Raw genomic sequence first — 14,961 nt, forward strand, 5'->3', positions numbered from 1 at the left:
GATGAGTTAGAAGGAGCATGCGTTACAACGATCCATTGATAACTTAATGTGAAAAAGAACTCTCTAGAAAGTGAAATCATGAGCAGCTATAGGCTGATTTTTTTTTAAAGGTATTATAAATAGAAGCCTAAAAAGGTTTTGTGTCATTGGCCTTGAGGATTAGAAAAACTATGCTGGGTCACCATTATACCCAGACTTGCTTTGCAAGTACTTAAAGACACACCTACCCTCTATGGAAACGTTAGCGATTTCCTCTTAAAAATCGACAGTATTTAACCTGGTTTTTGCTGCGCATTATGGGGTAACTACCCCGTATGATCCCCTGATGTACAACAGCCAACGATTCTTAGCCTTGAAGAGCGCTTGCTCCATGCCCAATGGACGTAAAGGAACAGGGCGTGTCCTCTGGTGCGGAAATGGCTTGGTAGTGAGGCATCTGCCCAGTTGCGCTGTCAGGAAGCGATGGCAGCTGTCCCTTTAGCGGGTGAACCCCCGCAGAAGGCCTAGAGCGAGCCGCGCGTCTGCGATCCTGGCCGCAGAGGGAACGCAGTCTGTGCAGTGAGCTGTGCTGTTGTTACCGCCACCATTTCTCCCGCTTGGAATGACATTATTTTAACTTTCAGTCTCACTCCCAGGAGTCTGAGTCCAACCCCATCAAGCCCAGGCAGCCCTCTGTTCTTTCACTTCTGGAGGTAAGCAGCCGCAGGCCTGCCGGAGCCCTCGCCTCTCTTCCCCAGCCCCCCCCCCCACCCGCCAGACCTCTCGGGACCGCGCAGCGCCCGGGCACCCACCCCTGCGTGGGAGGAGACTGGCTGGATCGCCCCCTTGGTGGTGGGACCCCCTGAGACCTGGGCTCATGGCTTGTTGCCGCGCCTAAGGATTTTCCACTTGGTGTCTGGGTGATTAGTTACTTGACATCTGTGCATGTGACAGTTTTTCTTTTTAATGCTTTCTTAAGAAATTGAACGTCATTTCATACATCTCTTATCACGATGTAATTTATTAGAATTCCTAGAAAACTTTTCTTAACTTGTGCCCTACCGGCATCTAGCTGTTTCTACAAACTATTTGATATACTATTTATTTTAACTATAGACTATTTAAATTTTCCCAAGAGAGTTGGTAGTTTTAAAATCCGTTCTGAAAACTTGTACTTCCATCACCTCACCCCATATGCTGATTTCGGTTTATCGTTGTTTTCCAAGGGATTTATGGTAATTATCTTTCTGTCACTGTGGCAAATTAACTGACATACTTTTTAAAAAAAAAATATTTGAGAGAGAGGAGAGAGAGAGGGGGAACAGGTGCACCAGGGCCTCTGGCCACTCTGCAGACTAACTGCAGATGCTTGCACCACCTTGTGCACCTGGCTTTCCTGGGTCCTTAGGTTTCGAAGGCAAGTGCCTTAACCTCTAAGCCATTTATCTAGCCCCAGATTAACTGAGAGAAACAACTTAGAAGTGGGAACATTTGTTTGGCTCATGAGTTGAGAAGTGTTGGGCCATGGTTACTTTGTCCCATTCGGAGAACCTGTGGTGAGGCAGAACAGGGTGGTAGGAAGCACGTGTTAGCAAAGCTGCTCGTGCCGTGGCAGACAGAAAGCAGAGAGAAGGAAGAAGGGGCCATTCCAGCAAACCTTCCAAGGAAGGACCCCAGCAGCATGCTTCCTGCAAGTGGGCTCCGCCTCCTGAAGTCTCTGCAGTGCTGTGGACCATTCTCAGCATGAGCTTTGTAGGACATCTTAGCCCAGATTATCGCAAGACTACATGATAGGAAAAACTACCAGTATCCTACGATCACGCATATAAGCTCATGAATTTTCTCTTTGTATATTATAAATCTCCTTGTATCTAACCAGAATATTTACAGAGTTCCCAGCCTCCTCCTCCCTCTTATTTTTATGAATCCCAGGGAAGAAAATAGAATAAACTTCTAGTTAATGAGAAGGGCACCTTAAGTGACTTAAATTAATAAATATTCTTACCAGGCATGATGATGCACACCTTTAATCCCAGCACTTGGGAGGCAGAGATAGGAAGATCATTGTGAGCTTGAGGCCATCCCGAGACTACGTGGTAAATTCCAGGTCAGCCTGGGCTAGAGCGAGACTTTACCTTGAAAAACCAAAAATAAATGAATAAATAATCTTTTCTATATACAAATGAACAAAAACTTTGCCACTCATGTCTAGTTCCTTAAAAATACCAACTTGCAATCTTGGGATAGTATCAGTTGCATAGCCTACCATATTTGTTTATGTCATATTTCTAAAATATGACTGAACTGAAATCTGTGAAATGAATTGACTGGGGACATGAATTAGTGACTTTGAACCTTGGTTTTGTGTCTGCTGTAGGTGGGATTATATTTATTAATATAGAATTGACTTTTAACATGACAGTCATAAGTAATAGCTTTTATACATCATTCTCTGAACATAATAGATCCTAAAGCATAATATTTTTTCTCTACCTAGAGAATTCCATTGCTCTTGTAATTGGCCAATTTTGGGCAATTTAGCCACAAGAAATTGAAGTGTCTTCTAAAGTCCTTTCCTCTCATGTCTCATGTCTTCATGGAATGTTCATGTTTCCTTATCTGAGACGTTGCTAAAGACAGTATGCTGTTCAAAATAAGGAACCACCTATCAGGGGGTGAAGAGGAGATTGGACAAAATGCTGTCACAGCACGCACGCAGTGTGGCCCTGAAGGGTGCTCTAGAATAGTTTCACGGAGCTGGTTTGTGTGAACTGGACCTTAAACTGTCTTGCGAGGGTTTAGTCTTGAAATGAGGGGAAAGGCAAAACAAGACATGTCAAAATTGAGCTGGAGAGATGGCTTAGAGGTCAAGGCACTTGCCTGGGAAGCCTAAGGATCCAGGTTCAATTCTCCATGTCCCACATAAGCCAGATGCACAAGTTGGCACATGTGTGTGGAGTTCATTCACACCCGTGTTCATTCTCTTTCTCCCTCTCTCTTTGCCTCAAGTAAAATTAAATAATGTTATTTGAATAAAAGAAGTCAAAATCAAGGAGGTAAGAAAGCATAGTATATTCTAAGAACAATGCATGTTGATAGGTCATAGGGAGGATAGAATGGAAGAATTGAATTGGAATTCAATAGAACAATGGAATTACAGAGAGATTCATATGAACTTAAAAATTAATTTGAGTGGTGCTGAGGAGATGGTTCAGCGGTTAAACGCACTTGTTTACCAAGCTTACTGGCATGAGTTTGATTCCCCAGAACCCATTTAAAGCCAGATGCACAAGCTAGTGCGTGTGTCTGGAGTTCATTTGCAGCAGCTGGAGACCCTGGCTCTCCCAGACCTCTTTAGTCCCTCTCTCTTTCTCTTATAAGTAAACAGAATTAATTTGGGACCATGTTATGCAGGACCTGAAATGTTTACCTGTAAAGGTCGACAATTATTTTTAAGAATCCAGAAGTTGCAAATGTTTTATTTTTTACTCTTTTTTAAAAAAATCTTATATGCGAGAAAGTATGAGGACCCCAGGAGACCTCCTGCCCCTTGGAAACGAGCTCCAGATGCATGTGCCACTTTGTGCATCTGGCTTTACATGGGTGCTAGGGAAACAAGCCTGGGACTCCAGATTTTGTAAGCAAGCACCTTTAATTGCTAAGGCGTCTCTCTAGGCCACAGATGTTTTTGATTATGACAATGACCAGCTTGCATTCAAAGTGAGTAAATGCAGCCTTGTTGGTATCAGTGGTGATGCAGGATTTTGTGCCTAGGGAAGAGTTAAATTATTTAAAGGTGCAGGAATTCCTTGGCCTCTGAACCCCATCTTTTGTGCCCTTATCTGATTTGGCAAAGAATTGAACAAAAAAGACCTCTGAGAAGGGTAAATTAGGAATTATGAGGTTGATTTTTAGAGAGAATTAGGATCCACAGAAATGCTAACTGAAAGACTCAAACCAGAAGGGAATTCTCTTAGTTGCCCACCTGGAAAGGGGGTGGGAGATGTGGAGAGTCTCCTTCCCAGAGAAATCTCTCAGGAACAGGCCTGGGGAGAAGGCTCAGGTGCACACAGGACAGGTGGAGCATGAGTGACCAGGTCCCGAGATCCATCTCACCTTGAACGTCACACAGGGTTGGGGGAAAGGGGCGGACAACGCGAAGAGATGGGATGGGGAAAGACTTGGGGCCTAAAGAGGGACCATACGTGTGACAGAGAGGAAGGCATCTAAATATAAGGCGGTAGAGTGCTGTATCAAAAAGAAATCCTTCCCTTTTCTCAGCTGAGCTGGGAAGGTAGAGAGAGAAAGAGAAGTTTACACGCTTGGGTTCAGGCGGGGCCACAGGATGGGGGGGGGGCAAGATAAAGAAGAGATTACACCCAGATCAGAAATTGATTAGGATGAGCCTCCTCATCGGATTCACCTGTGTGAGGGAGAGACTTGATTGGTTGGTGGACTAAGAGGTGGGCTCAGGAAGGCCAGCCCGCCCAGGAGTGCCAGGCCCGGGAAAACTGGAAGCAGCAGCAGGAAGGTAACTTAAGGAGTGTTGCTTGCACCACTTTACATGAGGTGACATCAGACGTGGGTTCGAGTCTCTCTGGGGCAGGCCAGTTGCTATCCGTGTTCTCTGTGGGTCTCTGTCCTTGGATGACTGCCTATTTAAGAGAAAACAGAAGCTATCTCGTCCGAGTTCCTCCTTCAGTGGTTGGTCAGATTTTAGGCAACTAGGAACTTAGTTTTGGAATGGGGTAACTGCAGTGAAATGAATTCAGGTAAAAAAAAAAAAAATCACAAAGTAGGGCTGGGGGAATGGCCTCGCAGTTACAGCGTTTGCCTGCGAAGTCTAAGGACCCTGGTTCATTTCGATTCCATTCCCCAGGACCCACATAAGCCAGATGCACAAGGGGGCACGTGCGTCTGAAGTTCATTTGCAGTGGCTGGAGGCCCTGGTGCTCCCATTCTGTCTTCCTCTCTGCCTCTTCCCCCACCCCTCTCTCAAATAAATAAATATATATATATATTTAAAAATCACATAGTACTTTACAGTTGGCCAAGTGATGTATACAGGTAGCTTCAGTCAAATGAACCCAGTGTGATGCACCAGGAAAGGATTGCTCTTGTCAACAGAGGACGCTAACACACGCAGAAATTAAGTAGCTTGGCCACAGCCCAGGACTCAGAGTGAAGCCTCACATCTTTCCACTGGGGGTGTCAAGGCATCCACGCTGCCATGTGATCATTTAAATTGAATTTTTATTGTCTGGTTTAGGTAGACCTTGTAACCTGCTGATGACCGCTTTAGTTCCCAAGTGCCTTGCTCAATATACGTGGAGTGCAGTGTGTGAAAAAGGTTTATTGGAGAGTAAACAAGCTTCAATCCCAGCTCTCAGGAGGCAGAGGTAGGATCGCCGTGAGTTCGAGACCACCCCGAGACTAGAGACCCTGAGGATTTCAGCATTATCCAGGGACATAGTGGGTCCGTATCCTGCGCTTTCGGCAATGTCCTGGGCACAGAAATGTGAGTTCTAGAATGGGAAGGTCTTTGAGGATGGGGTGACCTGGATATGACCCACATCACATCACTGCCTGTTTTATTGTCAAAATATGGTATTCTGACCATGCCTAATGAAATAGGACAAATTTGGATTTAGGAAAAGGAGCAAGTGGGTTTGGTAGATAGTTAACAGTCTCTGGGCTGGACAGATGGCTTAGTGGTTAAAGACACTTAACTGGCAAAGACTGCTGGCCCAGGCTTTAGTTCTCCAGGTCTCAAATGAAGCCAGACTCACAGTGATGCATGTATTGGGTGGGCATTGGCTGAGGCAAGTGGCCCTGTGGTGCCCAGAGTCTTTCTCTGCCCTCTGTTTCTCTTCTTGGAAATAAATTTTAAAAATTTAACATAAATTTTTGTTTGTTTGTTTTGGTTTTTCGAGGTATGGTCTCACTCTAACCCAGGCTGACCTGGAATTCACTATGGAGTCTCAGGGTGGCCTCGAGCTCACGGCGATCCTCCTGCCTCCCAAGTGCTGGGATTAAAGGCATGTACCACCACGCCTGGCTAAAATATATTTTTTTAAAATAGCAATCTTTGTCACAAAAGTTAATGAAAGAAAGCTATTGTTCAGTAGGTAAGTTGTGACGAAAGATTATAGCAGAAATTTTTTAACTGGAGTGCCTTGACTGCGCCCCAGAAGAGTCGATTTAGGGAGGCAGAACAATGTCATCCTGAAGAGCCTGCCCTTTAACACACAGAGACATGGCTAGACAGGCTTATCTGGCTGGTAGCTTGGAAATAAGTGTCCCTGATCACGTGTTCCCAAATGATATTGTAAATTGTAGGAATTCAAATATGTGCATGCACCATTGAAAAAGAGCATGCCCTGTCTCCCTGCACAGATAGGTTTTTTTTTTTTTTTTTTTCTCCCATTGAGGTAGATAGACTTCCTCCCTGTGGATTTCGGTGTGCAGGTCTGGGGGTTGTGACGGCAGTGGATGGCAGCAGTGCCCTTTTGAGGCGTTGATACGGACTTTCTAAACGGGTAGAGCACAGTTCTGCTCCTTGCCCAGCAAAGCTCAGGAGGCGCACTATGCCTGAGTGAAGTTGGCGCACTCCTGCGGGTCCCCCGGGGCTCTCCTGTGCCACCTTGCTGAAGGTTGGTCCAGAAGTATGACAGCTACCACCTCCGGGAGAGCTCCCTGTGATGAGTGGGCTTTTGTGTCTGGAAAACACGACCTGGAACTGTGATACGGAGGTGTCCACAGGCTCAGTGTGAGAGCAAGAATTGTCTGTGGAAACCTTACGGAGATGTGGGAGCTGGATGCCCACTTGGCTGAAAACGAGTGGCATTCCATCTGGCATTGAGTGAGGAATCAGGCCACGTTCTCCCAAAGGCCCTTCCATCCTCAGTTGCTTAAACGTCTTAAGAATCTTAAGAATTCTTTTTTTTTTATTATTATTTATTTATTTGAGAGCGACAGACACAGAGAGAAAGACAGATAGAGGGAGACAGAGAGAGAATGGGCGCGCCAGGGCTTCCAGCCTCTGCAAACGAACTCCAGACGTGTGCGCCCCCTTGTGCATCTGGCTAACGTGAGTCCTAGGGAATTGAGCCTCGAACCAGGGTCCTTAGGCTTCACAGGCAAGCGCTTAACTGCTAAGCCATCTCTCCAGCCCAACAATCTTAAGAATTCTTAAGCAGCCCTGGAGAAAGAACCAAAACATATAACTTGATTTACACACAAAGGAGATACATACATTGCTCACTGATGAACCCACGTGTGCATATACTTAAAGTATATTTATGTGCAAGCTTCTCGATTTATCAGCTGCTAATGTGACAGAGCACCTTCCAGACCTTATCATTGACATATGCCTGCCCTCTCCCACTTTTTATTTTTATTTATTTGAGAGAAGGGAGAGAAAGAGAGAGAATGAGGAGCACCAGGGCCTTCAGCCGCTGCAATGGAACTCCAGACACTTGCGCCGCCTTGTGCATCTGGCTTACGCGGGTCCTGGGGAATCGAACCTAGGTCCTTTGGCTTTGCAGGCAAGCACCTTAACCACTAAACCATCTCCCCAGGCCCCTCTCCCACTTTTGATACAGCCGCAGCAACTCCGAGTTCCCATGCTCCCCGGTGTCTCACTGGCTCGGTGGTGCCCACAGTGGTAGCACTGGTGCCTTCTGAGTGGGGGAGAGAGACTCGTGCCAGCCCCCGTGGGCTGGGCATAGAGCGTGAGGTTCCCAGGAGGACCCCTTCTCTTTGGCACCTAGCGTGCTTCATCCTCACTAGGGAGCCAGGAATCAGTCAGAGGCTGGCCACCTTACTGGGGGGTCCCGAGTGTTCCATCCCCTGACATCTGAGGGCCACTGTGGAGCTCAGACTGCTCCTCCGGTACCTGCTGGTCTGTTCTACTACCTTTCCTCGTGTCCCCCCGATTCCCATGGCTATGAGCCTACAGTCAGCATGTTGGAGTTGGCAGAGAGAAGGTATTCTTTTTTTTTTTAATTGGTTTTTCAAGGTAGGCTTTCACTCTAGTCCAGGCTAACCTGGAACTCATTAGGTAGTCTCAGGCTGGCCTTGAACTCACAGTGATCCTCCTACCTCCGCCTCCCAAGTGCTGGCGTTAAAGGTGTGTGTCACCACGCCCAGCCACACTTTTAAAAAATATATATTTATTTGAGAAGTAGAAAAAGAGGCAGACAGTGAGAGAGAGAGAGAATGGGTGCACCAGGGCCTCCTTCCCCTACAAATGAACTGTCCCAGACACATGTACCACTTTGTTCATCTGTCCTTACTTGGCTTTTGGGGAATTGAACCCAGGCTGTCAGGCTTTGCAAGCGAGCACCTTTAGCTGCTGAACCATCTCTCCAGCCTGAGGGGCTTGCATTTTGATGTCCCCCGTATAATGTTATATAGCTATCCAAACATAAGACGTGAGTGACCAGGCAGCAATAATTAATGAATGAAAGAAGGTTCAAGGACAGCGTAGAGGTATGACTAGTGAAAGGTCAACTCCAGAATGTACTAGAAGAGACTGTGCTGGTGTGAGGGACTGGGAAAGTGGCCTGCAGGTCACCGCATGACACACTGACAAGGAAAGGCTGTTAGACTCTAAGCCCTATGGGGCACAGGCCTTTCACACTAGTTTCTTGCCTGGAGTCATCAGCTCCGTGATGCAAGGATGAACCTCCAGTCACTGTTGGCAGGAGGAAGGGATTCATTTGAAGCTTGCAGGTCCGGGGGGGAGGGGGCGGTTCCATCTGCGTTGAAATCTACCAAATAGCCCGTGCACAGCCCAAGCAGGGACCCAGGTCAGGGCTCAGGCTGCTCTGCGTGTCTTTCGGTTGGAAATCAGATCCACCCCCAAACATAGCTCGGGGCTGGACCCCAGGATCCACTCACAGGGATACCGATTCCAGCCAGGCAGCTGGAAATCCAAGCTACAAGCGTTAATGAGACACACCTGCATCCACTAGGGGACATTCGTCCACTCAAGCCACCGTGGTGTCCTTGCCTTAGTGCCCTTCACAGCAGTTGGCTTGCAAAGATGGTCTCAACTTACAGTAGCTCCACTTACTGATGTCTTGACCTTTTTTTTTTGAGAGAGAGAGAGAGAGAGAGAGAATGGGCATGCACGCCGGGGCCTTTCAGCTGCTGTGAATGAACTCCAGACATGTGTGCCCCCTTGTGTGCATGTGTAACATTGTACACTTCTACCGCTGTAAGTCTGGCTACGTGGAACCTAGAGATTCGAACATATGATCCTTAGGCTTCGCAGGCAAGCGCCCCGACCGCTAAGCCATCTCTGCAACCCTATATTGACTTTTAAAAATATATATTTCGTTATTTATCTGTTTGCAAGCAGAGGGAGACAGAAGAGAGGCAGAGAGAGAGAGAATGAGAACAGACACACCAGGGCCCCCAGCTGTTGCACATAAACTCCAGATGCATGCCCCACATCATACATCTGGATTTACATGGGTACTGGGGATTTGAACCAGGGTGGTTAAGCTTTGCAGGCCAGAGTCATAATTGCTGAGCCATCTCTCTAGCCCCTGCATTGGCTCTTTCCTGGTGCAGTAGCGATATGAGTAGAAGCCTTAATTTGAACTCTGAACCTTGCTCCTTTCCTGGACTCCTGGTGGGTGGTCAGAAGCCTGTCTTTAAGCAGCACGTGCAGCGTCCAGGCAGCCTTGAGATCGGGAGAGGAAAACAGCCGGGATGTCAAGCATTACTCGACCATTGTGTTCAGGAGGTTGTGGGTGTTAAATGTTCTTTTATTGGGACAGAAACTCATCCCAATGTGAGAAACATCAATATTAGGCATTAAGTCAACTAATCCATTGTAGGACGTGGTGTGAAAAGGGAAGAGAATTGTGACTTGGAGACTCTTGGAATGAATTTGCAGAAACAAACCCTCCAGTGCATCATATTTGTTTCTGTCAGTATTTTCTTGTTTCTTTCTTTTTTTTTTTTTTCCATTTTTTTGAGGCAGGTTCCCACTCTCGCGCAGGCTGACCTGGAATTCACTATGGAGTCTCAGGGTGGCCTCGAACTCACGGTGATCCTCCAACCTCTGCCTCATGAATGCTGGGATTATAGCTGACTGCGCATGGAGGCCTTTGAGTTTCTGGCCACGAGGCATGCAAAGTCATTGTACCTGAGTCCTAGCCAATACTATCAGTACACCTGAGCCCTATGATCTTGGGAAAGTTGTGGACTTTGTAGACCTCAGCAGTCTTCATCTGTGAATGACCTACTAACTCAGCGACAACATACAAAAAGTAGTTCATCAGGTGTTGAGTGCGATTTGGATTATCAAGAACGGGACACATGAGGGATGGAGAGATTGCCCAGTGGTTAGGGCATTTGTCTGAAATGGCTAATGGCCTGGGTTTAGTTCCCCAGGACCCACCTAGAGCTAGATGCACAAAGTGGGGTATGCATCTGGAATTTGTTTGCAGTGGCTAGAGGCTATGGCATGCCTATTCTCTCTCTCTCAAGTAAAGCAATATATATATATATTTTTGTTTTGAAGTAATGGGGCACATGTTGGTTTTGGGAGTAGAGGTTGGGAAAAGTAGATGGTGTCTTAGCAGGAACGGCATCAAAAGCAGTTGTTGGGCTGGGAAACTGGATCAGTCATTCAGAGCACTTGCTTCCCCAGAACCACGTCAAGCCAGATGCACAAAGTGGTGCACCCGTTATCGTTCTGTTTCTCTGCTCACAAAACAAATAAATGAATAAATAAATGAAATAAAATGACTTTTTAAAAATGTCAGCTAACGCTGTCTTCCCAAGAGCTGGTGCGTTCCCACTGCTGCTGCTGGTGGAAAGGTTACTGGGCAACTACGGCTGCCTGGATCCCCTTGCTTCCCTGTTGCCATGGTGAAGGACAGGCCTGGTGTTTACCTAAAGCATGGCAGTGTGTTTCCATTCTGTGTCTCCTCCCTGGGAACCGTGAATGCAAGGCTGGCTGACTGCGGAACCACCACCACCGGCACCCCGTTTGCTTCGTTTCCCCTCAGAATGAGCACGAGCCGGGTGACTTGTCCCGCAGGGACTTGGCGTAGCCCAGGCCGATGTGGAATTCACTGTGGAGTCCCAGGGTGGTCTCGAACTCTCGGCGATCCTCCTACCTCTGCCTCTCAGGTGCGGGGGTTAAAGGCGTGCGCCACCACGCCCGCAGACCTGTCCTCTTATTGTTTGCCCCTTTGATCTCCAGGGAGAAAGTTGAAAAATCTGTAGGTGCTGGTAGCTGATGGTGATTTCTGCGTATTCTCCGGCTAGCAGTTCTGGTGGCTTTGTGCATGTGTTGGTTTAATGAATGACATTAAGCATTCCTGGGGCTTGTTTCTGAATTATCCTGACACAGTAAGACCCGTGGCGTGTGTCACAGGCAGGGACGGGGCAGGTTGTCAGCCGCAGAGGTCACTGGAGAGGTGACAGTGTTAGTGTGAACAGGCCTGTGAATACTTCTGCCTGCCTTCCCCTTGCATAGTTTCTACATACACCATCATTGGGAAACTTCCGTTATAAGAATACAAAGAAAAATGAGATGATAGATGTCTGGTTGTCCAGTGAAGGAGGAGTAAACTTAACCAGGCAAATGTCACTGCAGCAAAGCCAAAGATAACTTGCTTTGGAGGGCTTTATCTTATTTTAATTTCTTTTATTTTTTTTAAAAAATATTTTATTTGCTGGGCATGGTGGTGCCTACCTTTAATCCCAGCACTTGGGAGGCAGAGGTAGGAGGATCACTGTGAGTTCAAGGCCACCCTGAGACTACAGAATGAATTCCAGGTCTGCCTGAGCTTGCGTGAAACCCTACCTTGAAACCCTAACCCCCCCCAAAAAAAAATATTTGAGGGCTGGAGGGTTTGCTTAGTGGTTAAGGCATTTTCCTGTAAAGCCAAAGGACCCAGGTTTGATTCCCCAGGACCCATCTTAGACAGATGCACAAGGTGGCGCACACATCTGGAGTTTGTTTGCAGTGCCTAGAGACTCCGGCGCCCCCATTCTCTCTCTCTTCCCCTGCCTCTTTCTCTATCAAATAAATAAAAATAAAATATCTTATAAAACAATATTTTATTTGAGAGAGAGAGAGAGAGAAGGAGGTGATAGATATATAGAAAACAGGCACACCAGGGCCTCCAGCCACTGCAAGTGAACTCCAGACTCATGTGCCACCTTGTGCACCTGGCTTAAATGGATACTGGGGAATTGAATTTGAGTTCTTAGGATTTTTAGACTAGTGGGTTAACCACAAAGCCATCTCTCCAGCCCATCCAGCTGGCCTCAAACTAATGGCAGTCCTCTTGCCTCAGCCTGCTGAGGGCAGAGATTACAGATGTGTGCCAGCTTACCTGACTTGCCTTGCTTCATACCGATATCTAGACAGTTTCCCCGTGGTGTGCTTGGAATATGTTATTGAGACAGGTTCTTGCTAGATAGCCAGGGCTATCCTCAAACTCTCAGTCCTGATGCCCCAACATCCCAAGTGATGGGACTGAGGGTGTGTGCCACCATGCCTGACTTAACTATACTTCATTATAATGCTGATATATATAGCATATATGATACATTAATGAGACTCATCAACTTATTGGCCGTACAGCTACCGAATGTAGTTAGAGGACAAAGATGGCAGTGACGTCGAAGCCACCAGAGTCCCTCAGGCGTGTCGGTCCTGAGGCCCAGACCTGGGCACGGTGGCCAGAAGCCCTCGTACGTTGTTGGCCCTGGACGTCAGTGCTAGTTCCCTCGCTTGCTTTTCTGTTCGGCCCACTGACGGGTTAAACTCCAGAGTCACCCACCCAGACGTCTGCGTGCGCAGCAGCCCAGTGACAGCGTTTGTGGACAGCTCGCCAGGCACCTGGCACTGCCTCTGGTGCTCCCAAGCCCTGTGCCCAGGAGGCGGGGAATGGGCTCTCTGGACAGGTGTGGGAGTGGAGTCAGAGAAGGAAGTGATCTCCCGGGATCCCAGGTCCCCTTTTCCCCGGGTTAGGTCAGCACATGTCATTGTCCAGCTGTGGATGCAAACGTGGCCTCTGTCCCCTCCGCCCCCCTCCAAGTCTGAGCAGCAGATTCATGCTACGTCCCACTGTCTAGAACGTGGCTTGCTGTGGTGCCCAGGTGGCATCTGGCTGGAAAGCCACGTTCTTATTGTGGCACAGGATGATACCCTCTTCTCCTACAGTGTCCCCTGGCCGTCATTCCAGGGGTGTTTTCCGCAGAGAGGACCCCACCACAGAAAGAGCTTTGGCCAGCGGGTCCGAAGCTGTACTTGGGATGCATTGTTCCGTCCTCTGCCTTTTAAATTTTCTTTTCTTTTATTTCGGTCTTTCAAGGTAGGGTCTCCCTCTATCCCAGGGTTCCCTGATATCCACGCTATAGTCTCAGGCTGGCCTCGAACTCACAGCACTGGCAGTCCTTCTCCATCTGCTTCCAGGGTGCTGGGATGAAAGGCATGTGTGAACATGCCTGGCCCTAAATTTCTTGTTTCTTTTAACATAGTCTAGATGCTGACATGGGGGTCAAACTGGGCTCATAGGGCACCCTGACGCTGTGGCTCCCAGATCTGCACTGCTTCAAGCTAAACCAGTTGAGCCTGTCTCTTTATACTGGGCTGGCCTGCTGCTTCCTGAGGAGGCCATGTTTGCGCCACCAGGAGGAGGTTTTTAAGACTGTCCTTTAGTTCTGTCAGGAGAGATGACTCAGACCCGAAGAAGGGGTCCCACTCCACTCAAGAAGAAGGGGTTCCTACTCCTCTCAAGGAGCCAGGACACTTCTTTTGGACCATCTGCTCTTAGCTCTTCCTCTGGTCCTGGTAGCCCAGTGTCTGACTGTATTGTCTTTTCTGGCCCAAATATTGGGACTATTTTGACTCATCCAACTTTTTGAGACTTGGTTTGAGGTTATCTTAAAATTACTCTGTGGACCTTTCACAGCGATCTTACTAGATGTTCTTGAGGTAAATGAAGAAAATTCCTGGGTTGGGGGGTGGGGTTTAGGTAGAGGAGGCAGGCTCTGTCCTGTGTTTGATTTTGTAACCAGAAAATGAATACATTGTACATCATTTTTAAAATCCTGTTTCCTAAATTTCAAAAACAAAAGTGATTACAGTCATTAACACCCACTGTATTGATGAGAGAAAGGAGGTGTGATGTTGCTTGAAAATATAAGGTGGTAATGATAATGTGAGGCCCAGATGTTTGCAGTGAGAGGAGTCAGATAAATGCCGAATTAAAAAAAAAAAAAAAAAAGATTCTCAAGTCTCTCCAGCAGTAACATAGCTAATAATACCTCTTGGAGGTGTTGTGAGAATTAATTAGGTAACATTTGTGAAGTTCTCCAAGAAGATCGCTCTTTTTATCATTATCAGCATTCACAGTGAACTACAAATCCTGACCTTGGTGTTGGGAGAGGGATACATATTCTAATTGCACGTAACAGAGGGAATGATGGGATATTGTCAAACGCGTGGTGGTACCCATGGTCCTGAGGGAAAAGGAGTTAAGCTAAATTTCATGGAGCATTAAGTTTTCCTGCTTTCTTTCTCAATGACACTGGACTTGGCTAAATCACTTCTGGTTATACATAATAAAACATTGCAGAGATAGCTCAAAATGAGAGAATGTTTATTTTCTTGCAGTAAGATTAGAATTGCTTTTCCTTTACTCATTATGTTAAATGGACTTGGCTACACACACCTTGGACCAAGTTCTGAATTCAAAACGCTTTTTTTTTAAACCAGGCATGATGGCGCATGCCTTTAATCCCAACACTTGGGAGGCAGAGGTAGGAGGATCACTGTGAGATTGAGGCCTCCCTGAGACTACATGGTGAATTCCAGGTCAGCCTGGACTAGTAAGACCCTGCCTCAAAAAACCAAAAAAGAACAAAAACCAACTTTTGTTTTATTTTGTTTTTTCTAGGTAGAGTTTCACTGTAGCCCAGGCTGATGTGGAATTCACTTTG

General features: G+C 47.0%; 1 protein-coding gene across 9 annotated transcripts in view; it reads left to right on the plus strand.

Annotated features, from left to right (window-relative positions):
• Positions 1 to 14,961, plus strand: part of Mast4 (microtubule associated serine/threonine kinase family member 4) — a 656,456-nt gene that overhangs the window by 411,646 nt on the left and 229,849 nt on the right. The window contains exon 2 of one of the 9 annotated variants that reach the window (XM_045139072.1): positions 624 to 692. The exons of the other annotated variants lie outside the window; for them this stretch is intronic. Within the exon in view, the coding sequence (XP_044995007.1) occupies positions 624 to 692 (69 nt within the window). The remainder of the gene's footprint in view (positions 1 to 623; positions 693 to 14,961) is intronic. 9 annotated transcript variants of the gene reach the window in all.

This window comes from Jaculus jaculus, chromosome 20 (genome assembly GCF_020740685.1).
Source record: "Jaculus jaculus isolate mJacJac1 chromosome 20, mJacJac1.mat.Y.cur, whole genome shotgun sequence".
Classification (NCBI taxonomy): Eukaryota; Metazoa; Chordata; class Mammalia; order Rodentia; family Dipodidae; genus Jaculus; species Jaculus jaculus.